We start from the raw sequence: 26,986 nt of genomic DNA, 5'->3' as shown, positions 1-26,986 counted from the left end.
GCAATTTGTCCCTTTTTTCAAACTTGTTTTTCTTTATTTGTTTACTAAATGCCAAATAGAAGGGTATCACCGAATTGTAATATTAGCGAAGAACATCTTTCCTATTCAGAGGATGTGTATCCTCAAAAAAAAAATTCTGCATATTGCTGATTTGGAGAAAGTGAAGCAAATCCTACCACTAAAGAAAATTGTATGTTAAATTCTTTAAAAATAATTTATAACTTCTCTTTTATTAATATCAAGGAATCTTAACTTTAATTGAATGATTTCTAATAAAGTAATAGCCAAAGGAGAACAAATGTATATTCAGGTGTGTGAATATTTCATAAATGAATTTAACTCTTACATTTAATTATTTATTTACATTCTAGATATATGTGAGCATATCTCTAAATAAATACTTTTAATTTTGTCTTTTAACACAATCTAACATATATTTCCAAATATTTGTCTCCTTCTTTGTATAGCAATTACATCAGTAACCAGTAGCACAGGCTCAGGTAAACCATAATCAACCACAACTTAATCAAGAGGGCATTAAAAAAAATCCAAAACTTCCTTTTGCAGTATTATAACTTTATAATGACATATTAAGGGGAATTTTGTTTTGTTATTAAGAATGTTTTAGAGGAACATTTGGAAAAAATGTTATACAAAATGATGTTTTCTTGACCTCTTACTGGTGGTCTACGGATTTGAAAGATTCAATTCTACATTTTAACATCTAGTTACCTGTATATTATCAAATTTCTTTAAAACATTAACTTCAAGTTTATACATTTTATATATGAATGTAGATGTTCTCAGAAACATAACTTTTCCTCTATACAAAATTAATTTTCCATTGTTTTCTCTAATTCAGCAGCTTCCACTCCAGTGCTTACAAGATCAAGCAGTGAAACAATAGGTAAATCAGAAAGTTTATAAATTGACAAATACAGTTTTATGTATATTAAAATAGTTTTTTAATCTAAAACATATTTTATTTCTTTTAAAGATTTTATTTATTTAACAGAGAGAGAGAGAGAGTGAGAGAGGGAATTCAAGCAAGGGGAGTGGGAGAGGGAAAAGCAGGCATCCCGCCAAGTGGGGAGCCTGATGAAGCACTCGATCCCAGGACCCTGGGATCATGACCCTAGCCGAAGGCAGATGCTTAATGACTGAGCCACCCAGGCGCCCAATCTAAAACATATTTTAATCGACATACCCACTCATTTACACTGGTCTCCCCTCCCCCAACTGAACACTGTTTCTCTTTCTCCTGTTATTTAATACTTTCTCTATTTTCTTTTTTCTAAATATATGCATCTAAGAGCCCCTGGATGACTCAGTCAGTTAAGCACCTGACTGTTGATTTTGGCTCAGGTCACGATCTCAGGATCTTGGTATCAAGCCCCACAGGGCTCATTACACTCAGCAGGGAGTCTGCATGTCCTTCACCCTCCCTTTCTGCTCCTTCCCTTGCATGTGCATGTGTGTGTATGCTCTCTCTCTCTCTCTCTCTAAAATAAATAAATTGAAAAAAAATCTTAAAACAGTATATATATATGTATTTAAACACGATATTTTTTATTGAGGTATAATTGACATAAAACACTGTTACTTGCAAGTGTACCTCATAGTAATTCAGTGTTTATATATAATTGCAAAATGATCACCACAACTCTAGTTAACATTCTCAAAGTCTCAGACCATATTTTGCCATCCCTGAATTCCCAGTTGTACCTAGTTCCAAGCATGTATCCAAGTATATATATATTTATATATATATATAATATATATAAAATAATAAATTATATATATATTTTTATATATATATTTGTAGAAAAAGTGGATATTTCAATTTACCTGTCCCAAATTCATAATTCATTGTTTTTTTTTTGTGGGGGAGGAAGGCACAGAATTTCTGGTGAAGCTTAGATTATTAGTTAGATTTACTTATAGTGATAAATCTTACACTTTGTACATTTTATTCATGAAGTTAATATTCCTTCTCTGAAACAGAAATATTGCAAAATGGAGATTATTTTAGGATTCTAATTTTATGTCATGATATAGAATTATGACTATAATTTTGGGTACTTTGGTAATTCTTAGTATTGTCAGATTTATATGGTGATTAATACATCACTCATACTCAAAGGGCAAGAAAATATCTTAAAACTATCAGCAATTCACATTATAGGATACCATTAAAAATGCCCAGACTAACATGTTTAATTCTCACCAAACTTTCCCTTATGTAATATCACTAGCGTTCCTGGCTTGTTCAGTGTAAGCCACGGAAAGACTGACAGGTTTTAGAGGCATTTTCCCCTCGTCTGTAATTGAAAATTTACTTGCCAAGGCCTGGTAACAATTTCATCCCAATAGTTCTTCTGCATTTTTCTTATACACTGCAGAATAATTTCCTGGATGCATATTATTTCAGCTATAAACAATGGACTGAATTTCTAATTCTCAGTTGGTTTTGTTTCCAAGAAGTTTAATTTCATTGTTTCATAGCTTTCTTTTAGTTATAATCATCTGTCAGCTATTAAAACTTTTGAAACTTGTGGTTTAATTTATTATTTTATTTTTATTTTATTTTTTAAGATACATTTTTAAAATTTCTTTTCAGCATAACAGTATTCATTGTTTTTGCACCACACCCAGTGCTCCATGCAATATGTGCCCTCCTTAATACCCACCACCTCGCTCCCCCAACCTCCCACCCCCGCCCCTTTAAAACCCTCAGGTTGTATTTCAGAGTCCATAGTCTCTCATGGTTCACCTCCCCTTCCAAGTTCCCTCAATTCCCTTCTCCTCTCCATCTCCCCATGTCCTCCATGTTAATTGTTATGCCCACAAATAAGTGAAACCATATGATATTTGACTCTCTCTGCTTGACTTATTGCACTCAGCATAATCTCTTCCAGTCCCGTCCATGCTGCTACAAAAGTTGGGTATTCATCCTTTCTGATGGAGGCATAATACTCCATAGTGTATATGGACCACATCTTCCTTATCCATTCATCCATTGAAGGGCATCTTGGGTCTTTCCACAGTTTGGCGACCGTGGCCATTGCTGCTATAAACATTGGGGGTACACATGGCCCTTCTTTTCACTATATCTGTATCTTTGGGGTAAATACCTAGTAGTGCAATTGCAGGGTCATAGGGAAGCTCTATTTTTAATTTCTTGAGGAATCTCCACACCTTTTTCCAAAGTGGTTGCACCAACTTGCATTCCCACCACAATGTAAGAAGGTTCCCCTTTCTCCACATCCTCTCCAACACACATTGTTTCCTGTCTTGCTAATTATGGCCATTCTAACTGGTGTAAGGTGGTATCTCAATGTGTTTTCTTTTCTTTTCTTTTCTTTTCTTTTTTTTTCACTCTTTTTTTTAATTTTTAAATTTCTTTCTTCTTCTTCTTTTTTTTTATTAACATATAATTTATTATTTGCCCCATCTGTAAACTGTCAGGCTTACACACTACACAGCACTCACTATAGCACATACCCTCCCCAATGTCTTTAACCCAACCACCCTCTCCATTCCCCTCCTCCCCCCAGCAACCCTCAGTTTGTTTTGTGACATTAAGATTCTCTTATGGTTTGTCTCCCTCCTGATCCCATCTTGTTTCATTTTTTCCTTCCCTACACCCCAACCCCACACACTCTTCCTCTCAAATTCCTCATATCAGGGAGATCATATGATAATTGTCTTTATCTGATTGACTTATGTCGCTAAGCATAATACCCTCTAGTTCTGTTCACGTCATTGCAAATGGCAAGATTTCATTTTTTTTGATGGCAGCATAGTATTCCATCATATATACCCCACATCTTCTTTATCCATTCATCTATTGATGGACATCTAGGTTCCTTCCACAGTTTGGCTGTTGTGGACATTGCTTCTATAAACATTCAGGTGCACGAACCCCTTCAAATCACATTTATATCTTTAAGGTAAATACCCAGTAGTTGAGGAACCTCCATGCTGTTTTCCTCCATGCTGTATTTCAAAGTGGCTGCACAAGCTTGCATTCCTTGTGGTTTAATTTAAAGAAATAAAACTACTCTTGACTGTTGATTTGATAACTTTTGTAGTTATGCATGAGCCACAACAAATTTTGGTAACTATTTCAAGGTAAAAAAGTCATCTGAATCGTCTATCACAGTAGATACCCAGAACTAAGAAGAGTGGCATGATTTTTTTTCACTTAATACATAGGATTACTTTCATTGCTTTCTTTCCCCAAGAATTCAGTTTAGAACACAATATCTGGCAATTTTATATTGCCAACACTTTGCAATATAGCAAACAAAATGTTTATGTAAAAGAGAAGGTAATGAGTACATTAACTAAGGAGGATTTGTGAGCAGCTATGACATTTAATGTAAAATTTTTAAATAAGCATAAAACACTATAAAAAAACATAAAACACTATAAAAATCTCACAAATTATCTCCACCATCATATTTTAAAATCTAAAGATAATGTGCAGTTGAATTTTAAGATTACCCATATGATTCCTCTGCCCCAAAGATGAAGTATTATTTAAGACATTTTATGCTAAGCCTTACAGAATCCTAGTGTTTTATTTATTTCACTGAAGATCCAGTAGATATTTCATATGCTATAACATTAAAAATTTAGTAATGTGCCATATTAGTAATACATTACAAGATAGAGGTAATACCTTTGCAGAAGGATTTACTGCATTTGAGTCTTTACATACATTTTTGGCACTCAAAATTATTAAAAAAAAAAACAATCCTCACACTGAGTAATATTATTCTTGGAAAAACTTCTCAAACTTCATCATAAAAAGAGAAAGATTAAAAAAGTGTTTTCATACATTTTCCAGAGTCACACAATAAGAAGAAAAGGAATTTTCTAAGAGAAAACAGCATTTCTTTTCCCTTCATATTTATTCACAAAAAAACCTTATTCTAATAAATGATCATTTCAAAGTAAAATTAACTAAGGCTCTCTGAGATGTTTCTCAGACTGAGGAAAAAGAAAAATTTGAACCCAATGCATTAGTCCAATGGTGCCACAAATTATGTGCTTAAATATAGTCAGATATTACCAAACATAGAAACAGTAATTATCTAGACATGATCAGTAGTACATTTTAGAATTCATCAATATGAAACTGGGCTACCAACGTGTGCAGAACCCTTGAACCTGTCTGCACCATGTGACCCCTAAGAGCGCCTGCGGGGGATGGCTTCTGTCAGAGCAAGTGCACTGATTTCTGCCCAAGGTAACGTGGAGTGTGCTGTCTCTTTTCAGGAGGAACCGGCAGCCCAACTGCAGCCACCAGAGAAGGTAAAGAACCCAGCACGCCCCTGGAACCTAGCGCTGGAGAGCCCAGCGCAGGGAAATCAGACAAGTCAGGATTGGCCCTTTAGAACCTATGTGGTGGCATTGAACGTGACACAGGGCGAACTCCGAATGAGCTGTGTGTGATGTGAGACTGATACTAGCTATGTAGCTGCAGACACCCTAGGAGCCCTTGAAAGCTGCTGTTGTGTGGGAAGCCTGACTTCTGTCCTGTCCAGGAAGAGGGACATGCAGACCCCTGCGTGTGTAGGAGTAAAACCGTTTCCCCGTTGTTGTGTCAGGGACCCCGGAAGGTACAGAGGGCTTCACCACAGCCGAAGGGAGTGAGAAGACAAGTGGAGATTCAGCTGGCCCAGGCACAACTTTGGGAGACAGAGCAGGTATGGAAATACAAGGTGGAAAGCATCTGCTTCTTGATGGGCGGGAAGCTGCTGGTGGCTTCTGAGGGAGGGGATCCTAGCCAGCTCGTATTGCCCGTCCTCCTGGGCGGCCCCCTGTCCTGGTTTGTGTGGGCTTCTTCTCGGCAGTGTTTCTCGAGCATTCGCGCAGACGTGATGGATAGTGGAGCGGCGTGTGGTCAGACTCTCCAGATTCCGGCCTCTGGGCTTCTGAGCCTGAGTCTGGATGGGCATGGGGTCATGCTTTAGCCCATCTGGCTCCAAGTGAGTGCAGAGGCCCGACAGGAACACGTGCGTGCCGCTGCTCCACGAGCCAGTGTCCGGAAAGGGCTTTGAAAGCAGAGGGCAACTCAGTGTGTTCTGCTCCACCAAACCTCCTAGTAGAGAGGTAGTGTGGGTTTGGAGCGGGAGCAGGGGATCACCAGCCGGTGAGACCCCTGGAGTCCCAAGCACTGAAAGGCAGGTGGGAGCGAGTTGAGAATGTCTTTCCGAGGCCAAGGCTTTTGTACGTCCCAGGGGGGTTTCTGGCACATCACGACGTGAGGTCTTCTAATGCATTTCGCCTCTTGTCCCAAAGTCAGAGTGTCAGACGGGCACAGCTAGAGATTCTGTAGGAATTGTGTGGGCAGCGGGACTTTCTTCTAAGAGCGCATCCATGGCGGCAGGGAAGGAAGGGCATCAGGCTCGGTATGCTGTCGAGGCCGAAAACGAAAGAAGTGGAATCCCTTCTGTTCTCCTTCCCAGCTGTCTGCCCCTAGTTGATGGCTTTGCATGCTTCCCACATCAGTTTTCTCCTTCCTTCGTGGAGGGGGAAGGACATACCCCTCCCTTATGGGACCTGCGGACAGACTCCCTGTGCTAGTGCCGCCTAGTGTAAGACCCAGGAAGTGCTCAGTCAAAGGCCCTCTCTGGCCACTAACCTTTGGAGGGAGCATCATCCATTGTGTACACGCCTTTCGATTTCAGCCAAGAGGCTGGAGGCTTTGGAGGGAGCACGGTATGGATCTCCTGAAGCTGACCTTGCAGGCATTTATAGTGAAGAACACTAGAATGTGCACTGCAAGAATGGCCAAACAGTGTTCGTTTCCGTCCAAGCGAAAGGGATCCTTCGAGGGCTCACGCCGCCTTCGTAGTAGCTAGAAAATTCATTGTACTCCCATCTGTGATGGGTTTCAAGAGACTCGAGGGCCCGGATTCAAGACGGGTCCCCGCCATCCCCATCTCCAAAACACCACACAAAAAGAGAAAGAGAGGGGAGCGAGAAGGGCGCCCCATTGCCTCGTTAGCCCCACCCTTCACCAGGAAAGCCTAGACGTGTGTTTTCTCACTCATACGCTACAGACATTTGCAATGTGTCCTCTACCATGTGTGGTGAGCCACTGTGTTCCCCTTCACCCTGTGTGGCTCAGAACCCGTTTAGGCGTGGCCATTTTGCAGAAGAGTTGATTGTGTCCCACGGGAAGTCGCTGCCTTGAATGACGGGTGGTTGTGTCCAGTTGGAAGGAGCTCAGATGAGAATCACTGAAATGCCCCAGAGGTGACCTTTCTCCAGGGAACTGGAATCGGCACCGAAATGGTCGGGAGGATCAGGGTCTATCCGGCCGCATCATTGTCCCCTGGGGAGTCTCTGGGGGTCAGGGTCAAAGAGTCTTTCTACATGACCCTTCCATGCCGATGAGCAAGACGTGTCCATTCCATGTCCCGTGAGCTTGGGATCGGTGGGAAAAGATGAGATCTGTATTGGGCTGTTGGTGGAGTGTGCCTGGCCTGGCCCTTGTCAATTAAAGCATGACACTACCTTTGCGAATGCTCACATCAACTTCTCTCGCACTACTTAACACATGGATCATAGCGATGGTGTGAAGCATTCCAAAAAGGACACGGAAGTACTCACGTCATGTTCTCTTCTCTGTTTCTCTGGCCTCAAGTATGGCATTTCCATCACTAGGAAGCCTGGGTGCTCCCAAAACTACAAGAGGCGGTTCATGATTCGCAGAGGCAGCATTAGCTGAAAACGCCCTATGACTTATGGTCCGAGGGACTGGATGGCTTGGATTTCAGTCCCAGCCTTGTCAGTGACCAGAGCCATCTTGCAGAAATCACTTACTTTTCATGAGGCCCATTCTATTCTTCCTTTTGGTTTTCTTTTCTTTTGTTCTGTTTTTCCCTTTGTGGTGAACGAGCAAGATGGGCAGAGGGAGAGGGGGGAGAGAGCATCCGAAGCAGTCTCTCACACCCAGCTGGGAGCCCAACCCCCAGTTCCATCCCACAACCCTGAGATCAGGAGCAGAGCCTTAACACAGAGGCTTAAGTGACTGAGTCCGCAAGTGGCCCCTCATTTCTTTCTTTCTCCTCAGGAGCAGCTCGAGGTCTCCAGACTGAACGTTCTACTACAGGTGAGTATATTATGCCAAAAATTTATTGGGGACCACGAATAAAAGAAAAAAAAAAGAAGTGGAAGAAACGAAGAAGAAGAAGAAGAAGAAGAAGGAGGAGGAGGAGGAGGAGGAGGAGGAGGAGGAGGAGGAGAAGAAGAAGGAGGAAGAGAAGAAGAAGAAGGAGAGAAAAGAAGGCTCAGGCTGAAAATTTTGAGGAAATTTGGGTTTTTGGGACAGAATTTGTATGAGAGTATGGCTTAATAGAAAGCCCGGCAAGAAGGAATTTACGGAGCTTTGATGACGGTTATCAAATCTTATATCCAAAGACTTAAATTTCACTTGCTTTGGACCAGGTTAGAGCGATGGGCTTAAGTAGGGGGTCCCCTTCGACTTTCCTCCATCCCGTTTCACAGGAATATCGTCCCTCTGACAGAACTCATTAGCATCAACTCCACAGGTTAAAGAAAAAAAAAACAATTTTAAAAAAGGTAGACTAGCCTAAGAGGAAAGGTGCCTCTGTCTCAGGACATATTTTGACCTCGTAGGTGTTTTAAGTGGAAGGGTGCCATGAGCTCCATCCTGTCATTTCCTCATTGTTCCTAGCATCCCTGAGGGATAGTGTGATGAGGGCGGGAGGTCCCATTTCTTGGGATGCAACGTCACGGTGATATGTAGAGGAAGACGTAAGATGACCCAGTTGGAGATGTGGAAAGCACGAGTGTGGCAAAGAAGGCCGCAACCACCCCAAAGAAGGAAGTAGCAAGGATGATAACAAAAAGCGGAGCAGAGTTATATTAGAACAAAATCTCCGGGAAGTCTGGACAGCAAGTCACTGGAAGAACGTCGATTCCATTTCCTCGGGGGCTGGGGCGGGGGCGGGGGCCGGGGGGGGGGGGCAACTGGCGGGAGAGGTCCATTCCCCTTTGGGCGAAAAAGGGCAAGTGTGTTTGAAATGAGCAGTTCATTCTACGGTTTTCTCAGGTGTTGCTGGACGTCCGGTTTTCCACGACCCTCAATGCTGGCAGCCTAGGCAGCACTGGAGCGGGCCCCGCCTTCACCAGTAGCCCTGGCCACACACCAGGTAAAGCCAGTTCCCAACAACGGAGCCCTTCGACGCCTAAGCAACTGGTTTCAGGCAGTGCTGCTCAGTCCAATAGCGTCCAGACTGGCAGACATCTGACCCGTTATGTCGACTGGTGATGGCACGTATACCCGTATTCAGCAGGGTTTTCCATCTTTTGTGCTTGCTCTTGATGATGTTGTTGTTGGCGTCGTCCTTCTCTTGACCCTGAAGAGAAAGGCACAAGGGACACAGGCTTCAGAGCAGGCGAGGCCAAGAAGTGATTGAAAGGCCATGTCTTCCATAGTTTCCCAGTACCAGTCGTCCTGGATTTCACGTCAGGACCCCTTGGAGATTCTTGGACAGGAGGGGTGCTAAGTGAGCTGATGGCGTTGGGATGACATTCAGTAACATGGGAAAAGGAGAGATTTCCCTGGTCCATGACACTTCTTTGATGTCAATGACATCAACTTTCAGATGATGCCTGAAGCTTAACGATGAGACTCAAATCCCATTGAGAGCGTGGCCGATGGGCATCTTTCCTCCCAGAAGGAAGCTAGCAACGAAAGGTCTCAGGAGAGGTAGAGGCCGTATTCGAACCCCGAAAGCCCTGGGCCTCTTCTGGCATGGCTCCACAGTGGTGGGATCTGAGCGATAGGGCATGCTTCCGAGATGAAAAACGGACGACAGCGTGCTGTTCCTCGTGCGCCACGCACGGCGTTTGTCGTACCGTGGGGTTTCAAGAACAAAAAACGTGAGGGCCGTTCCACCGGTAGACATGATTTGGAGTCAAAGCCAACGATCCTGTGTTCAGGCTGCCGAGTAGGGAGTGAGGCATTAATCTCAAAGGGCAGTCCAGTTTGCAAGTGCACTGATTTCTGCCCAGGGTAAAGTGGAGTGTGCTGTCTCTTTTCAGGAGGAACCGGCAGCCCGACAGCAGCCGCCAGAGAAGGTAAAGAACCCAGCACGCCGCTGAAACCTAGCGCTGGAGAGCCCAGCGCAGGGAAATCAGACAAGTCAGGATTGGCCCTTTAGCACCTATGTGGTGGCATTGAACGTGACACAGGGCGAACTCACGATTGAGCTGTGTGTGATGTGAGACTGATACTAGCTATGTAGCTGCAGACACCCTAGGAGTCCTTGAAAGCTGCTGTTGTGTGGGAAGCCTGACTTCTGTCCTGTCCGGGAAGAGGGACATGCAGAGCCCTGCGTGTGTAGGAGTCAAACCGTTTCCCCGTTGTTCTGTCAGGGACCCCGGAAGGTACAGAGGGCTTCACTACAGCCGCAGGGAGTGAGAAGACAAGTGGAGATTCAGCTGGCCCAGGCACAACCTTGGGAGACAGAGCAGGTATGGAAATACAAGGTGGAAAGCATCTGCTTCCTGACGTGCGGGAAGCTGCCGGTGGCTTCTGAGGGAGGGGACCCTAGCCAGCTCGTACTGCCCGTCCTCCTGGGCGGCCCCCCTGTCCTGGTTCGTGTGGGCTTCTTCTCGGGCAGTGTTTCTCGAGCCTCCACGCAGACGTGATGGATAGTGGAGCGGCGTGTGGTCAGACTCTCCAGATTCCGGCCTCTGGGCTTCTGAGCCTGAGTCTGGATGGGCATGGGGTCATGCTTTAGCCCGTCTGGCTCCAAGTGAGTGCGGAGGCCCGACAGGAACACGTGCGTGCCGCTGCTCCACGAGCCAGTGTCCGGAAAGGGCTTTGAGAACAGAGGGCAACTGAGTGTGTTCTGCTCCACCAAACCTCCGAGTAGAGAGGTAGTGTGGGTTTGGAGCGGGAGCAGGGGATCACCAGCCGGTGAGACCCCTGGAGTCCCAAGCACTGAAAGGCAGGTGGGAGCGAGTTGAGAATGTCTTTCCGAGGCCAAGGCTTTTGTACGTCCCAGGGGGGTTTCTGGCACATCACGACGTGAGGTCTTCTAATGCATTTCGCCTCTTGTCCCAAAGTCAGAGTGTCAGACGGGCACAGCTAGAGGTTCTGTAGGAATTGTGTGGGCAGCGGGACTTTCTTCTAAGAGCGCATCCATGGTGGCAGGGAAGGAAGGGCATCAGGCTCGGTATGCTGTCGAGGCCGAAAACGAAAGAAGTGGAATCCCTTCTGTTCTCCTTCCCAGCTGTCTGCCCCTAGTTGATGGCTTTGCATGCTTCCCACATCAGTTTTCTCCTTCCTTCGTGGAGGGGGAAGGACATACCCCTCCCTTATGGGACCTGCGGACAGACTCCCTGTGCTAGTGCCGCCTAGTGTAAGACCCAGGAAGTGCTCAGTCAAAGGCCCTCTCTGGCCACTTACCTTTGGAGGGAGCATCATCCATTGTGTACACGCCTTTCGATTTCAGCCAAGGAGCTGGAGGCTTTGGAGGGAGCACGGTATGGATCTCCTGAAGCTGACCTTGCAGGCATTTATAGTGAAGAACACTAGAATGTGCACTGCAAGAATGGCCAAACAGTGTTCGTTTCCGTCCAAGCGAAAGGGATCCTTCGAGGGCTCACGCCGCCTTCGTAGTAGCTAGAAAATTCATTGTACTCCCATCTGTGATGGGTTTCAAGAGACTCGAGGGCCCGGATTCAAGACGGGTCCCCGCCATCCCCATCTCCAAAACACCACACAAAAAGAGAAAAGAGAGAGGGAGCGAGAAGGGGCGCCCATTGCCTCGTTAGCCCCACCCTTCACCAGGAAAGCCTAGACGTGTGTTTTTTCTCACTCATACGCTACAGACATTTGCAATGTGTCCTCTACCATGTGTGGTGAGCCACTGTGTTCCCCTTCACCCTGTGTGGCTCAGAACCCGTTTAGGCGTGGCCATTTTTGCAGAAGAGTTGATTGTGTCCCACGGGAAGTCGCTGCCTTGAATGACGGGTGGTTGTGTCCAGTTGGAAGGAGCTCAGATGAGAATCACTGAAATGCCCCAGAGGTGACCTTTCTCCAGGGAACTGGAATCGGCACCGAAATGGTCGGGAGGATCAGGGTCTATCCGGCCGCATCATTGTCCCCTGGGGAGTCTCTGGGGGTCAGGGTCAAAGAGTCTTTCTACATGACCCTTCCATGCCGATGAGCAAGACGTGTCCATTCCATGTCCCGTGAGCTTGGGATCGGTGGGAAAAGATGAGATCTGTATTGGGCTGTTGGTGGAGTGTGCCTGGCCTGGCCCTTGTCAATTAAAGCATGACACTACCTTTGCGAATGCTCACATCAACTTCTCTCGCACTACTTAACACATGGATCATAGCGATGGTGTGAAGCATTCCAAAAAGGACACGGAAGTACTCACGTCATGTTCTCTTCTCTGTTTCTCTGGCCTCAAGTATGGCATTTCCATCACTAGGAAGCCTGGGTGCTCCCAAAACTACAAGAGGCGGTTCATGATTCGCAGAGGCAGCATTAGCTGAAAACGCCCTATGACTTATGGTCCGAGGGACTGGATGGCTTGGATTTCAGTCCCAGCCTTGTCAGTGACCAGAGCCATCTTGCAGAAATCACTTACTTTTCATGAGGCCCATTCTATTCTTCCTTTTGGTTTTCTTTTCTTTTGTTCTGTTTTTCCCTTTGTGGTGAACGAGCAAGATGGGCAGAGGGAGAGGGGGAGAGAGCATCCGAAGCAGTCTCCACACCCAGCTGGGAGCCCAACCCCCAGTTCCATCCCACAACCCTGAGATCAGGAGCAGAGCCTTAACACAGAGGCTTAAGTGACTGAGTCCGCAAGTGGCCCCTCATTTCTTTCTTTCTCCTCAGGAACAGCTCGAGGTCTCCAGACTGAACGTTCTACTACAGGTGAGTATATTATGCCAAAAATTTATTGGGGACCACGAATAAAAGAAAAAAAAAAAGAAGTGGAAGAAACGAAGAAGAAGAAGAAGAAGAAGAAGGAGGAGGAGGAGGAGGAGGAGGAGGAGGAGGAGAAGAAGAAGGAGGAAGAGAAGAAGAAGAAGGAGAGAAAAGAAGGCTCAGGCTGAAAATTTTGAGGAAATTTGGGTTTTTGGGACAGAATTTGTATGAGAGTATGGCTTAATAGAAAGCCCGGCAAGAAGGAATTTACGGAGCTTTGATGACGGTTATCAAATCTTATATCCAAAGACTTAAATTTCACTTGCTTTGGACCAGGTTAGAGCGATGGGCTTAAGTAGGGGGTCCCCTTCGACTTTCCTCCATCCCGTTTCACAGGAATATCGTCCCTCTGACAGAACTCATTAGCATCAACTCCACAGGTTAAAGAAAAAAAAACAATTTTAAAAAAGGTAGACTAGCCTAAGAGGAAAGGTGCCTCTGTCTCAGGACATATTTTGACCTCGTAGGTGTTTTAAGTGGAAGGGTGCCATGAGCTCCATCCTGTCATTTCCTCATTGTTCCTAGCATCCCTGAGGGATAGTGTGATGAGGGCGGGAGGTCCCATTTCTTGGGATGCAACGTCACGGTGATATGTAGAGGAAGACGTAAGATGACCCAGTTGGAGATGTGGAAAGCACGAGTGTGGCAAAGAAGGCCGCAACCACCCCAAGAAGGAAGTAGCAAGGATGATAACAAAAAAGCGGAGCAGAGTTATATTAGAACAAAATCTCCGGGAAGTCTGGACAGCAAGTCACTGGAAGAACGTCGATTCCATTTCCTCGGGGGCTGGGGCGGGGGGGGGGGGGGCGGGGGGGGGGGGGGGGGGGGGGGCACTGGCGGGAGAGGTCCATTCCCCTTTGGGCGAAAAAGGGCAAGTGTGTTTGAAATGAGCAGTTCATTCTACGGTTTTCTCAGGTGTTGCTGGACGTCCGGTTTCCACGACCCTCAATGCTGGCAGCCTAGGCAGCACTGGAGCGGGCCCCGCCTTCACCAGTAGCCCTGGCCACACACCAGGTAAAGCCAGTTCCCAACAACGGAGCCCTTCGACGCCTAAGCAACTGGTTTCAGGCAGTGCTGCTCAGTCCAATAGCGTCCAGACTGGCAGACATCTGACCCGTTATGTCGACTGGTGATGGCACGTATACCCGTATTCAGCAGGGTTTTCCATCTTTTGTGCTTGCTCTTGATGATGTTGTTGTTGGCGTCGTCCTTCTCTTGACCCTGAAGAGAAAGGCACAAGGGACACAGGCTTCAGAGCAGGCGAGGCCAAGAAGTGATTGAAAGGCCATGTCTTCCATAGTTTCCCAGTACCAGTCGTCCTGGATTTCACGTCAGGACCCCTTGGAGATTCTTGGACAGGAGGGGTGCTAAGTGAGCTGATGGCGTTGGGATGACATTCAGTAACATGGGAAAAGGAGAGATTTTTCCCTGGTCCATGACACTTCTTTGATGTCAATGACATCAACTTTCAGATGATGCCTGAAGCTTAACGATGAGACTCAAATCCCATTGAGAGCGTGGCCGATGGGCATCTTTCCTCCCAGAAGGAAGCTAGCAACGAAAGGTCTCAGGAGAGGTAGAGGCCGTATTCGAACCCCGAAAGCCCTGGGCCTCTTCTGGCATGGCTCCACAGTGGTGGGATCTGTGCGATAGGGCATGCTTCCGAGATGAAACGGACGACAGCGTGCTGTTCCTCGTGCGCCACGCACGGCGTTTGTCGTACCGTGGTTTTCAAGAACAAAAACGTGAGGGCCGTTCCACCGGTAGACATGATTTGGAGTCAAAGCCAACGATCCTGTGTTCAGGCTGCCGAGTAGGGAGTGAGGCATTAATCTCAAAGGGCAGTCCAGTTTGCAAGTGCACTGATTTCTGCCCAGGGTAAAGTGGAGTGTGCTGTCTCTTTTCAGGAGGAACCGGCAGCCCGACAGCAGCCGCCAGAGAAGGTAAAGAACCCAGCACGCCGCTGAAACCTAGCGCTGGAGAGCCCAGCGCAGGGAAATCAGACAAGTCAGGATTGGCCCTTTAGCACCTATGTGGTGGCATTGAACGTGACACAGGGCGAACTCACGATTGAGCTGTGTGTGATGTGAGACTGATACTAGCTATGTAGCTGCAGACACCCTAGGAGTCCTTGAAAGCTGCTGTTGTGTGGGAAGCCTGACTTCTGTCCTGTCCGGGAAGAGGGACATGCAGAGCCCTGCGTGTGTAGGAGTCAAACCGTTTCCCCGTTGTTCTGTCAGGGACCCCGGAAGGTACAGAGGGCTTCACTACAGCCGCAGGGAGTGAGAAGACAAGTGGAGATTCAGCTGGCCCAGGCACAACCTTGGGAGACAGAGCAGGTATGGAAATACAAGGTGGAAAGCATCTGCTTCCTGACGTGCGGGAAGCTGCCGGTGGCTTCTGAGGGAGGGGACCCTAGCCAGCTCGTACTGCCCGTCCTCCTGGGCGGCCCCCTGTCCTGGTTCGTGTGGGCTTCTTCTCGGCAGTGTTTTCTCGAGCCTCCACGCAGACGTGATGGATAGTGGAGCGGCGTGTGGTCAGACTCTCCAGATTCCGGCCTCTGGGCTTCTGAGCCTGAGTCTGGATGGGCATGGGGTCATGCTTTAGCCCGTCTGGCTCCAAGTGAGTGCGGAGGCCCGACAGGAACACGTGCGTGCCGCTGCTCCACGAGCCAGTGTCCGGAAAGGGCTTTGAGAACAGAGGGCAACTGAGTGTGTTCTGCTCCACCAAACCTCCGAGTAGAGAGGTAGTGTGGGTTTGGAGCGGGAGCAGGGGATCACCAGCCGGTGAGACCCCTGGAGTCCCAAGCACTGAAAGGCAGGTGGGAGCGAGTTGAGAATGTCTTTCCGAGGCCAAGGCTTTTGTACGTCCCAGGGGGGTTTCTGGCACATCACGACGTGAGGTCTTCTAATGCATTTCGCCTCTTGTCCCAAAGTCAGAGTGTCAGACGGGCACAGCTAGAGGTTCTGTAGGAATTGTGTGGGCAGCGGGACTTTCTTCTAAGAGCGCATCCATGGTGGCAGGGAAGGAAGGGCATCAGGCTCGGTATGCTGTCGAGGAGGCCGAAAACGAAAGAAGTGGAATCCCTTCTGTTCTCCTTCCCAGCTGTCTGCCCCTAGTTGATGGCTTTGCATGCTTCCCACATCAGTTTTCTCCTTCCTTCGTGGAGGGGGAAGGACATACCCCTCCCTTATGGGACCTGCGGACAGACTCCCTGTGCTAGTGCCGCCTAGTGTAAGACCCAGGAAGTGCTCAGTCAAAGGCCCTCTCTGGCCACTTACCTTTGGAGGGAGCATCATCCATTGTGTACACGCCTTTCGATTTCAGCCAAGGAGCTGGAGGCTTTGGAGGGAGCACGGTATGGATCTCCTGAAGCTGACCTTGCAGGCATTTATAGTGAAGAACACTAGAATGTGCACTGCAAGAATGGCCAAACAGTGTTCGTTTCCGTCCAAGCGAAAGGGATCCTTCGAGGGCTCACGCCGCCTTCGTAGTAGCTAGAAAATTCATTGTACTCCCCATCTGTGATGGGTTTCAAGAGACTCGAGGGCCCGGATTCAAGACGGGTCCCCGCCATCCCCATCTCCAAAACACCACACAAAAAGAGAAAGAGAGAGGGAGCGAGAAGGGGCGCCCATTGCCTCGTTAGCCCCACCCTTCACCAGGAAAGCCTAGACGTGTGTTTTCTCACTCATACGCTACAGACATTTGCAATGTGTCCTCTACCATGTGTGGTGAGCCACTGTGTTCCCCTTCACCCTGTGTGGCTCAGAACCCGTTTAGGCGTGGCCATTTTGCAGAAGAGTTGATTGTGTCCCACGGGAAGTCGCTGCCTTGAAATGACGGGTGGTTGTGTCCAGTTGGAAGGAGCTCAGATGAGAATCACTGAAATGCCCCAGAGGTGACCTTTCTCCAGGGAACTGGAATCGGCACCGAAATGGTCGGGAGGATCAGGGTCTATCCGGCCGCATCATTGTCCCCTGGGGAGTCTCTGGGGGTCAGGGTCAAAGAGTCTTTCTACATGACCCTTCCATGCCGATGAGCAAGACGTGTCCATTCCATGTCCCGTGAGCTTGGGATCGGTGGGAAAAGATGAGATCTGTATTGGGCTGTTGGTGGAGTGTGCCTGGCCTGGCCCTTGTCAATTAAAGCATGACACTACCTTTGCGAATGCTCACATCAACTTCTCTCGCACTACTTAACACATGGATCATAGCGATGGTGTGAAGCATTCCAAAAAGGACACGGAAGTACTCACGTCATGTTCTCTTCTCTGTTTCTCTGGCCTCAAGTATGGCATTTCCATCACTAGGAAGCCTGGGTGCTCCCAAAACTACAAGAGGCGGTTCATGATTCGCAGAGGCAGCATTAGCTGAAAACGCCCTATGACTTATGGTCCGAGGGACTGGATGGCTTGGATTTCAGTCCCAGCCTTGTCAGTGACCAGAGCCATCTTGCAGAAATCACTTACTTTTCATGAGGCCCATTCTATTCTTCCTTTTGGTTTTCTTTTCTTTTGTTCTGTTTTTCCCTTTGTGGTGAACGAGCAAGATGGGCAGAGGGAGAGGGGGAGAGAGCATCCGAAGCAGTCTCCACACCCAGCTGGGAGCCCAACCCCCAGTTCCATCCCACAACCCTGAGATCAGGAGCAGAGCCTTAACACAGAGGCTTAAGTGACTGAGTCCGCAAGTGGCCCCTCATTTCTTTCTTTCTCCTCAGGAACAGCTCGAGGTCTCCAGACTGAACGTTCTACTACAGGTGAGTATATTATGCCAAAAATTTATTGGGGACCACGAATAAAAGAAAAAAAAAAAGAAGTGGAAGAAACGAAGAAGAAGAAGAAGAAGAAGAAGAAGGAGGAGGAGGAGGAGGAGGAGGAGGAGGAGGAGGAGGAGAAAGAAGGAGGAAGAGAAGAAGAAGAAGGAGAGAAAAGAAGGCTCAGGCTGAAAATTTTGAGGAAATTTGGGTTTTTGGGACAGAATTTGTATGAGAGTATGGCTTAATAGAAAGCCCGGCAAGAAGGAATTTACGGAGCTTTGATGACGGTTATCAAATCTTATATCCAAAGACTTAAATTTCACTTGCTTTGGACCAGGTTAGAGCGATGGGCTTAAGTAGGGGGTCCCCTTCGACTTTCCTCCATCCCGTTTCACAGGAATATCGTCCCTCTGACAGAACTCATTAGCATCAACTCCACAGGTTAAAGAAAAAAAAACAATTTTAAAAAAGGTAGACTAGCCTAAGAGGAAAGGTGCCTCTGTCTCAGGACATATTTTGACCTCGTAGGTGTTTTAAGTGGAAGGGTGCCATGAGCTCCATCCTGTCATTTCCTCATTGTTCCTAGCATCCCTGAGGGATAGTGTGATGAGGGCGGGAGGTCCCATTTCTTGGGATGCAACGTCACGGTGATATGTAGAGGAAGACGTAAGATGACCCAGTTGGAGATGTGGAAAGCACGAGTGTGGCAAAGAAGGCCGCAACCACCCCAAGAAGGAAGTAGCAAGGATGATAACAAAAAGCGGAGCAGAGTTATATTAGAACAAAATCTCCGGGAAGTCTGGACAGCAAGTCACTGGAAGAACGTCGATTCCATTTCCTCGGGGGCTGGGGCGGGGGCGGGGGCGGGGGGCGGGGGCGGGGGGGGCAACTGGCGGGAGAGGTCCATTCCCCTTTGGGCGAAAAAGGGCAAGTGTGTTTGAAATGAGCAGTTCATTCTACGGTTTTCTCAGGTGTTGCTGGACGTCCGGTTTCCACGACCCTCAATGCTGGCAGCCTAGGCAGCACTGGAGCGGGCCCCGCCTTCACCAGTAGCCCTGGCCACACACCAGGTAAAGCCAGTTCCCAACAACGGAGCCCTTCGACGCCTAAGCAACTGGTTTCAGGCAGTGCTGCTCAGTCCAATAGCGTCCAGACTGGCAGACATCTGACCCGTTATGTCGACTGGTGATGGCACGTATACCCGTATTCAGCAGGGTTTTCCATCTTTTGTGCTTGCTCTTGATGATGTTGTTGTTGGCGTCGTCCTTCTCTTGACCCTGAAGAGAAAGGCACAAGGGACACAGGCTTCAGAGCAGGCGAGGCCAAGAAGTGATTGAAAGGCCATGTCTTCCATAGTTTCCCAGTACCAGTCGTCCTGGATTTCACGTCAGGACCCCTTGGAGATTCTTGGACAGGAGGGGTGCTAAGTGAGCTGATGGCGTTGGGATGACATTCAGTAACATGGGAAAAGGAGAGATTTCCCTGGTCCATGACACTTCTTTGATGTCAATGACATCAACTTTCAGATGATGCCTGAAGCTTAACGATGAGACTCAAATCCCATTGAGAGCGTGGCCGATGGGCATCTTTCCTCCCAGAAGGAAGCTAGCAACGAAAGGTCTCAGGAGAGGTAGAGGCCGTATTCGAACCCCGAAAGCCCTGGGCCTCTTCTGGCATGGCTCCACAGTGGTGGGATCTGTGCGATAGGGCATGCTTCCGAGATGAAACGGACGACAGCGTGCTGTTCCTCGTGCGCCACGCACGGCGTTTGTCGTACCGTGGGTTTCAAGAACAAAAACGTGAGGGCCGTTCCACCGGTAGACATGATTTGGAGTCAAAAAGCCAACGATCCTGTGTTCAGGCTGCCGAGTAGGGAGTGAGGCATTAATCTCAAAGGGCAGTCCAGTTTGCAAGTGCACTGATTTCTGCCCAGGGTAAAGTGGAGTGTGCTGTCTCTTTTTTCAGGAGGAACCGGCAGCCCGACAGCAGCCGCCAGAGAAGGTAAAGAACCCAGCACGCCGCTGAAAACCTAGCGCTGGAGAGCCCAGCGCAGGGAAATCAGACAAGTCAGGATTGGCCCTTTAGCACCTATGTGGTGGCATTGAACGTGACACAGGGCGAACTCACGATTGAGCTGTGTGTGATGTGAGACTGATACTAGCTATGTAGCTGCAGACACCCTAGGAGTCCTTGAAAGCTGCTGTTGTGTGGGAAGCCTGACTTCTGTCCTGTCCGGGAAGAGGGACATGCAGAGCCCTGCGTGTGTAGGAGTCAAACCGTTTCCCCCCCCCCCGTTGTTCTGTCAGGGACCCCGGAAGGTACAGAGGGCTTCACTACAGCCGCAGGGAGTGAGAAGACAAGTGGAGATTCAGCTGGCCCAGGCACAACCTTGGGAGACAGAGCAGGTATGGAAATACAAGGTGGAAAGCATCTGCTTCCTGACGTGCGGGAAGCTGCCGGTGGCTTCTGAGGGAGGGGACCCTAGCCAGCTCGTACTGCCCGTCCTCCTGGGCGGCCCCCTGTCCTGGTTCGTGTGGGCTTCTTCTCGGCAGTGTTTCTCGAGCCTCCACGCAGACGTGATGGATAGTGGAGCGGCGTGTGGTCAGACTCTCCAGATTCCGGCCTCTGGGCTTCTGAGCCTGAGTCTGGATGGGCATGGGGTCATGCTTTAGCCCGTCTGGCTCCAAGTGAGTGCGGAGGCCCGACAGGAACACGTGCGTGCCGCTGCTCCACGAGCCAGTGTCCGGAAAGGGCTTTGAGAACAGAGGGCAACTGAGTGTGTTCTGCTCCACCAAACCTCCGAGTAGAGAGGTAGTGTGGGTTTGGAGCGGGAGCAGGGGATCACCAGCCGGTGAGACCCCTGGAGTCCCAAGCACTGAAAGGCAGGTGGGAGCGAGTTGAGAATGTCTTTCCGAGGCCAAGGCTTTTGTACGTCCCAGGGGGGTTTCTGGCACATCACGACGTGAGGTCTTCTAATGCATTTCGCCTCTTGTCCCAAAGTCAGAGTGTCAGACGGGCACAGCTAGAGGTTCTGTAGGAATTGTGTGGGCAGCGGGACTTTTCTTCTAAGAGCGCATCCATGGTGGCAGGGAAGGAAGGGCATCAGGCTCGGTATGCTGTCGAGGCCGAAAACGAAAGAAGTGGAATCCCTTCTGTTCTCCTTCCCAGCTGTCTGCCCCTAGTTGATGGCTTTGCATGCTTCCCACATCAGTTTTCTCCTTCCTTCGTGGAGGGGGAAGGACATACCCCTCCCTTATGGGACCTGCGGACAGACTCCCTGTGCTAGTGCCGCCTAGTGTAAGACCCAGGAAGTGCTCAGTCAAAGGCCCTCTCTGGCCACTTACCTTTGGAGGGAGCATCATCCATTGTGTACACGCCTTTCGATTTCAGCCAAGGAGCTGGAGGCTTTGGAGGGAGCACGGTATGGATCTCCTGAAGCTGACCTTGCAGGCATTTATAGTGAAGAACACTAGAATGTGCACTGCAAGAATGGCCAAACAGTGTTCGTTTCCGTCCAAGCGAAAGGGATCCTTCGAGGGCTCACGCCGCCTTCGTAGTAGCTAGAAAATTCATTGTACTCCCATCTGTGATGGGTTTCAAGAGACTCGAGGGCCCGGATTCAAGACGGGTCCCCGCCATCCCCATCTCCAAAACACCACACAAAAAGAGAGAGAAGAGAGGGAGCGAGAAAGGGGCGCCCATTGCCTCGTTAGCCCCACCCTTCACCAGGAAAGCCTAGACGTGTGTTTTCTCACTCATACGCTACAGACATTTGCAATGTGTCCTCTACCATGTGTGGTGAGCCACTGTGTTCCCCTTCACCCTGTGTGGCTCAGAACCCGTTTAGGCGTGGCCATTTTGCAGAAGAGTTGATTGTGTCCCACGGGAAGTCGCTGCCTTGAATGACGGGTGGTTGTGTCCAGTTGGAAGGAGCTCAGATGAGAATCACTGAAATGCCCCAGAGGTGACCTTTCTCCAGGGAACTGGAATCGGCACCGAAATGGTCGGGAGGATCAGGGTCTATCCGGCCGCATCATTGTCCCCTGGGGAGTCTCTGGGGGTCAGGGTCAAAGAGTCTTTCTACATGACCCTTCCATGCCGATGAGCAAGACGTGTCCATTCCATGTCCCGTGAGCTTGGGATCGGTGGGAAAAGATGAGATCTGTATTGGGCTGTTGGTGGAGTGTGCCTGGCCTGGCCCTTGTCAATTAAAGCATGACACTACCTTTGCGAATGCTCACATCAACTTCTCTCGCACTACTTAACACATGGATCATAGCGATGGTGTGAAGCATTCCAAAAAGGACACGGAAGTACTCACGTCATGTTCTCTTCTCTGTTTCTCTGGCCTCAAGTATGGCATTTCCATCACTAGGAAGCCTGGGTGCTCCCAAAACTACAAGAGGCGGTTCATGATTCGCAGAGGCAGCATTAGCTGAAAACGCCCTATGACTTATGGTCCGAGGGACTGGATGGCTTGGATTTCAGTCCCAGCCTTGTCAGTGACCAGAGCCATCTTGCAGAAATCACTTACTTTTCATGAGGCCCATTCTATTCTTCCTTTTGGTTTTCTTTTCTTTTGTTCTGTTTTTCCCTTTGTGGTGAACGAGCAAGATGGGCAGAGGGAGAGGGGGAGAGAGCATCCGAAGCAGTCTCCACACCCAGCTGGGAGCCCAACCCCCAGTTCCATCCCACAACCCTGAGATCAGGAGCAGAGCCTTAACACAGAGGCTTAAGTGACTGAGTCCGCAAGTGGCCCCTCATTTCTTTCTTTCTCCTCAGGAACAGCTCGAGGTCTCCAGACTGAACGTTCTACTACAGGTGAGTATATTATGCCAAAAATTTATTGGGGACCACGAATAAAAGAAAAAAAAAAAAGAAGTGGAAGAAGAAACGAAGAAGAAGAAGAAGAAGAAGAAGAAGGAGGAGGAGGAGGAGGAGGAGGAGGAGGAGGAGGAGGAGAAGAAGAGGAGGAGGAGAGAAGAAGAAGAAGGAGAGAAAAAGAAGGCTCAGGCTGAAAATTTTGAGGAAATTTGGGTTTTTGGGACAGAATTTGTATGAGAGTATGGCTTAATAGAAAGCCCGGCAAGAAGGAATTTACGGAGCTTTGATGACGGTTATCAAATCTTATATCCAAAGACTTAAATTTCACTTGCTTTGGACCAGGTTAGAGCGATGGGCTTAAGTAGGGGGTCCCCTTCGACTTTCCTCCATCCCGTTTCACAGGAATATCGTCCCTCTGACAGAACTCATTAGCATCAACTCCACAGGTTAAAGAAAAAAAAAAAAAAAAAAAAATTTTAAAAAAAGGTAGACTAGCCTAAGAGGAAAGGTGCCTCTGTCTCAGGACATATTTTGACCTCGTAGGTGTTTTAAGTGGAAGGGTGCCATGAGCTCCATCCTGTCATTTCCTCATTGTTCCTAGCATCCCTGAGGGAGTGTGTGTGATGAGGGCGGGAGGTCCCATTTCTTGGGATGCAACGTCACGGTGATATGTAGAGGAAGACGTAAGATGACCCAGTTGGAGATGTGGAAAGCACGAGTGTGGCAAAGAAGGCCGCAACCACCCCAAGAAGGAAGTAGCAAGGATGATAACAAAAAGCGGAGCAGAGTTATATTAGAACAAAATCTCCGGGAAGTCTGGACAGCAAGTCACTGGAAGAACGTCGATTCCATTTCCTCGGGGGCTGGGGCGGGGGGCGGGGGCGGGGGCGGGGGCGGGGGCAACTGGCGGGAGAGGTCCATTCCCCTTTGGGCGAAAAAGGGCAAGTGTGTTTGAAATGAGCAGTTCATTCTACGGTTTTCTCAGGTGTTGCTGGACGTCCGGTTTCCACGACCCTCAATGCTGGCAGCCTAGGCAGCACTGGAGCGGGCCCCGCCTTCACCAGTAGCCCTGGCCACACACCAGGTAAAGCCAGTTCCCAACAACGGAGCCCTTCGACGCCTAAGCAACTGGTTTCAGGCAGTGCTGCTCAGTCCAATAGCGTCCAGACTGGCAGACATCTGACCCGTTATGTCGACTGGTGATGGCACGTATACCCGTATTCAGCAGGGTTTTCCATCTTTTGTGCTTGCTCTTGATGATGATGTTGTTGTTGGCGTCGTCCTTCTCTTGACCCTGAAGAGAAAGGCACAAGGGACACAGGCTTCAGAGCAGGCGAGGCCAAGAAGTGATTGAAAGGCCATGTCTTCCATAGTTTCCCAGTACCAGTCGTCCTGGATTTCACGTCAGGACCCCTTGGAGATTCTTGGACAGGAGGGGGTGCTAAGTGAGCTGATGGCGTTGGGATGACATTCAGTAACATGGGAAAAGGAGAGATTTCCCTGGTCCATGACACTTCTTTGATGTCAATGACATCAACTTTCAGATGATGCCTGAAGCTTAACGATGAGACTCAAATCCCATTGAGAGCGTGGCCGATGGGCATCTTTCCTCCCAGAAGGAAGCTAGCAACGAAAGGTCTCAGGAGAGGTAGAGGCCGTATTCGAACCCCGAAAGCCCTGGGCCTCTTCTGGCATGGCTCCACAGTGGTGGGATCTGTGCGATAGGGCATGCTTCCGAGATGAAACGGACGACAGCGTGCTGTTCCTCGTGCGCCACGCACGGCGTTTGTCGTACCGTGGGTTTCAAGAACAAAAAACGTGAGGGCCGTTCCACCGGTAGACATGATTTGGAGTCAAAGCCAACGATCCTGTGTTCAGGCTGCCGAGTAGGGAGTGAGGCATTAATCTCAAAGGGCAGTCCAGTTTGCAAGTGCACTGATTTCTGCCCAGGGTAAAGTGGAGTGTGCTGTCTCTTTTCAGGAGGAACCGGCAGCCCGACAGCAGCCGCCAGAGAAGGGTAAAGAACCCAGCACGCCGCTGAAACCTAGCGCTGGAGAGCCCAGCGCAGGGAAATCAGACAAGTCAGGATTGGCCCTTTAGCACCTATGTGGTGGCATTGAACGTGACACAGGGCGAACTCACGATTGAGCTGTGTGTGATGTGAGACTGATACTAGCTATGTAGCTGCAGACACCCTAGGAGTCCTTGAAAGCTGCTGTTGTGTGGGAAGCCTGACTTCTGTCCTGTCCGGGAAGAGGGACATGCAGAGCCCTGCGTGTGTAGGAGTCAAAACCGTTTCCCCGTTGTTCTGTCAGGGACCCCCGGAAGGTACAGAGGGCTTCACTACAGCCGCAGGGAGTGAGAAGACAAGTGGAGATTCAGCTGGCCCAGGCACAACCTTGGGAGACAGAGCAGGTATGGAAATACAAGGTGGAAAGCATCTGCTTCCTGACGTGCGGGAAGCTGCCGGTGGCTTCTGAGGGAGGGGACCCTAGCCAGCTCGTACTGCCCGTCCTCCTGGGCGGGCCCCCTGTCCTGGTTCGTGTGGGCTTCTTCTCGGCAGTGTTTCTCGAGCCTCCACGCAGACGTGATGGATAGTGGAGCGGCGTGTGGTCAGACTCTCCAGATTCCGGCCTCTGGGCTTCTGAGCCTGAGTCTGGATGGGCATGGGGTCATGCTTTAGCCCGTCTGGCTCCAAGTGAGTGCGGAGGCCCGACAGGAACACGTGCGTGCCGCTGCTCCACGAGCCAGTGTCCGGAAAGGGCTTTGAGAACAGAGGGCAACTGAGTGTGTTCTGCTCCACCACCAAACCTCCGAGTAGAGAGGTAGTGTGGGTTTGGAGCGGGAGCAGGGGATCACCAGCCGGTGAGACCCCTGGAGTCCCAAGCACTGAAAGGCAGGTGGGAGCGAGTTGAGAATGTCTTTCCGAGGCCAAGGCTTTTGTACGTCCCAGGGGGGTTTCTGGCACATCACGACGTGAGGTCTTCTAATGCATTTCGCCTCTTGTCCCAAAGTCAGAGTGTCAGACGGGCACAGCTAGAGGTTCTGTAGGAATTGTGTGGGCAGCGGGACTTTCTTCTAAGAGCGCATCCATGGTGGCAGGGAAGGAAGGGCATCAGGCTCGGTATGCTGTCGAGGCCGAAAACGAAAGAAAGTGGAATCCCTTCTGTTCTCCTTCCCAGCTGTCTGCCCCTAGTTGATGGCTTTGCATGCTTCCCACATCAGTTTTCTCCTTCCTTCGTGGAGGGGGAAGGACATACCCCTCCCTTATGGGACCTGCGGACAGACTCCCTGTGCTAGTGCCGCCTAGTGTAAGACCCAGGAAGTGCTCAGTCAAAGGCCCTCTCTGGCCACTTACCTTTGGAGGGAGCATCATCCATTGTGTACACGCCTTTCGATTTCAGCCAAGGAGCTGGAGGCTTTGGAGGGAGCACGGTATGGATCTCCTGAAGCTGACCTTGCAGGCATTTATAGTGAAGAACACTAGAATGTGCACTGCAAGAATGGCCAAACAGTGTTCGTTTCCGTCCAAGCGAAAGGGATCCTTCGAGGGCTCACGCCGCCTTCGTAGTAGCTAGAAAATTCATTGTACTCCCATCTGTGATGGGTTTCAAGAGACTCGAGGGCCCGGATTCAAGACGGGTCCCCGCCATCCCCATCTCCAAAACACCACACAAAAAGAGAAAGAGAGGGAGCGAGAAGGGGCGCCCATTGCCTCGTTAGCCCCACCCTTCACCAGGAAAGCCTAGACGTGTGTTTTCTCACTCATACGCTACAGACATTTGCAATGTGTCCTCTACCATGTGTGGTGAGCCACTGTGTTCCCCTTCACCCTGTGTGGCTCAGAACCCGTTTAGGCGTGGCCATTTTGCAGAAGAGTTGATTGTGTCCCACGGGAAGTCGCTGCCTTGAATGACGGGTGGTTGTGTCCAGTTGGAAGGAGCTCAGATGAGAATCACTGAAATGCCCCAGAGGTGACCTTTCTCCAGGGAACTGGAATCGGCACCGAAATGGTCGGGAGGATCAGGGTCTATCCGGCCGCATCATTGTCCCCTGGGGAGTCTCTGGGGGTCAGGGTCAAAGAGTCTTTCTACATGACCCTTCCATGCCGATGAGCAAGACGTGTCCATTCCATGTCCCGTGAGCTTGGGATCGGTGGGAAAAGATGAGATCTGTATTGGGCTGTTGGTGGAGTGTGCCTGGCCTGGCCCTTGTCAATTAAAGCATGACACTACCTTTGCGAATGCTCACATCAACTTCTCTCGCACTACTTAACACATGGATCATAGCGATGGTGTGAAGCATTCCAAAAAGGACACGGAAGTACTCACGTCATGTTCTCTTCTCTGTTTCTCTGGCCTCAAGTATGGCATTTCCATCACTAGGAAGCCTGGGTGCTCCCAAAACTAC

At 49.2% G+C, this 26,986-nt stretch overlaps 2 protein-coding genes across 2 annotated transcripts in view; both read left to right on the top strand.

Moving 5' to 3' along the window:
• MUC19 (mucin 19, oligomeric) overlaps positions 1-24,608 on the top strand; it is a 56,903-nt gene extending 32,295 nt beyond the window's left edge. The window contains exons 36-50 of the mRNA XM_045072972.1: positions 468-500; positions 863-907; positions 5,287-5,322; positions 5,619-5,717; positions 12,902-12,940; positions 13,910-14,008; positions 14,902-14,937; positions 15,235-15,333; positions 17,714-17,752; positions 18,724-18,822; positions 19,718-19,753; positions 20,059-20,157; positions 22,535-22,573; positions 23,562-23,660; positions 24,557-24,608. Coding sequence (XP_044928907.1) covers positions 468-500; positions 863-907; positions 5,287-5,322; positions 5,619-5,717; positions 12,902-12,940; positions 13,910-14,008; positions 14,902-14,937; positions 15,235-15,333; positions 17,714-17,752; positions 18,724-18,822; positions 19,718-19,753; positions 20,059-20,157; positions 22,535-22,573; positions 23,562-23,660; positions 24,557-24,597 — 938 coding nt within the window. The 3' untranslated portion in view covers positions 24,598-24,608. The remainder of the gene's footprint in view (positions 1-467; positions 501-862; positions 908-5,286; positions 5,323-5,618; positions 5,718-12,901; positions 12,941-13,909; positions 14,009-14,901; positions 14,938-15,234; positions 15,334-17,713; positions 17,753-18,723; positions 18,823-19,717; positions 19,754-20,058; positions 20,158-22,534; positions 22,574-23,561; positions 23,661-24,556) is intronic.
• Positions 24,609-24,837: 229 nt separating this feature from the next.
• The window catches only part of LOC101689463 (apomucin-like), a 54,939-nt gene continuing 52,790 nt past the window's right edge, over positions 24,838-26,986 (top strand). Inside the window, exon 1 of the mRNA XM_045073242.1 lies at positions 24,838-24,991. Coding sequence (XP_044929177.1) covers positions 24,838-24,991 — 154 coding nt within the window. The remainder of the gene's footprint in view (positions 24,992-26,986) is intronic.

Source organism: Mustela putorius, unplaced genomic scaffold (genome assembly GCF_011764305.1).
Source record: "Mustela putorius furo isolate JIRA1106 unplaced genomic scaffold, ASM1176430v1.1 tig00537227_pilon_pilon_pilon, whole genome shotgun sequence".
Lineage (NCBI taxonomy): Eukaryota > Metazoa > Chordata > Mammalia > Carnivora > Mustelidae > Mustela > Mustela putorius.
Note: the sequence above shows the minus strand (reverse complement) of the source record. Positions and strands in the feature narration are given on the sequence as shown.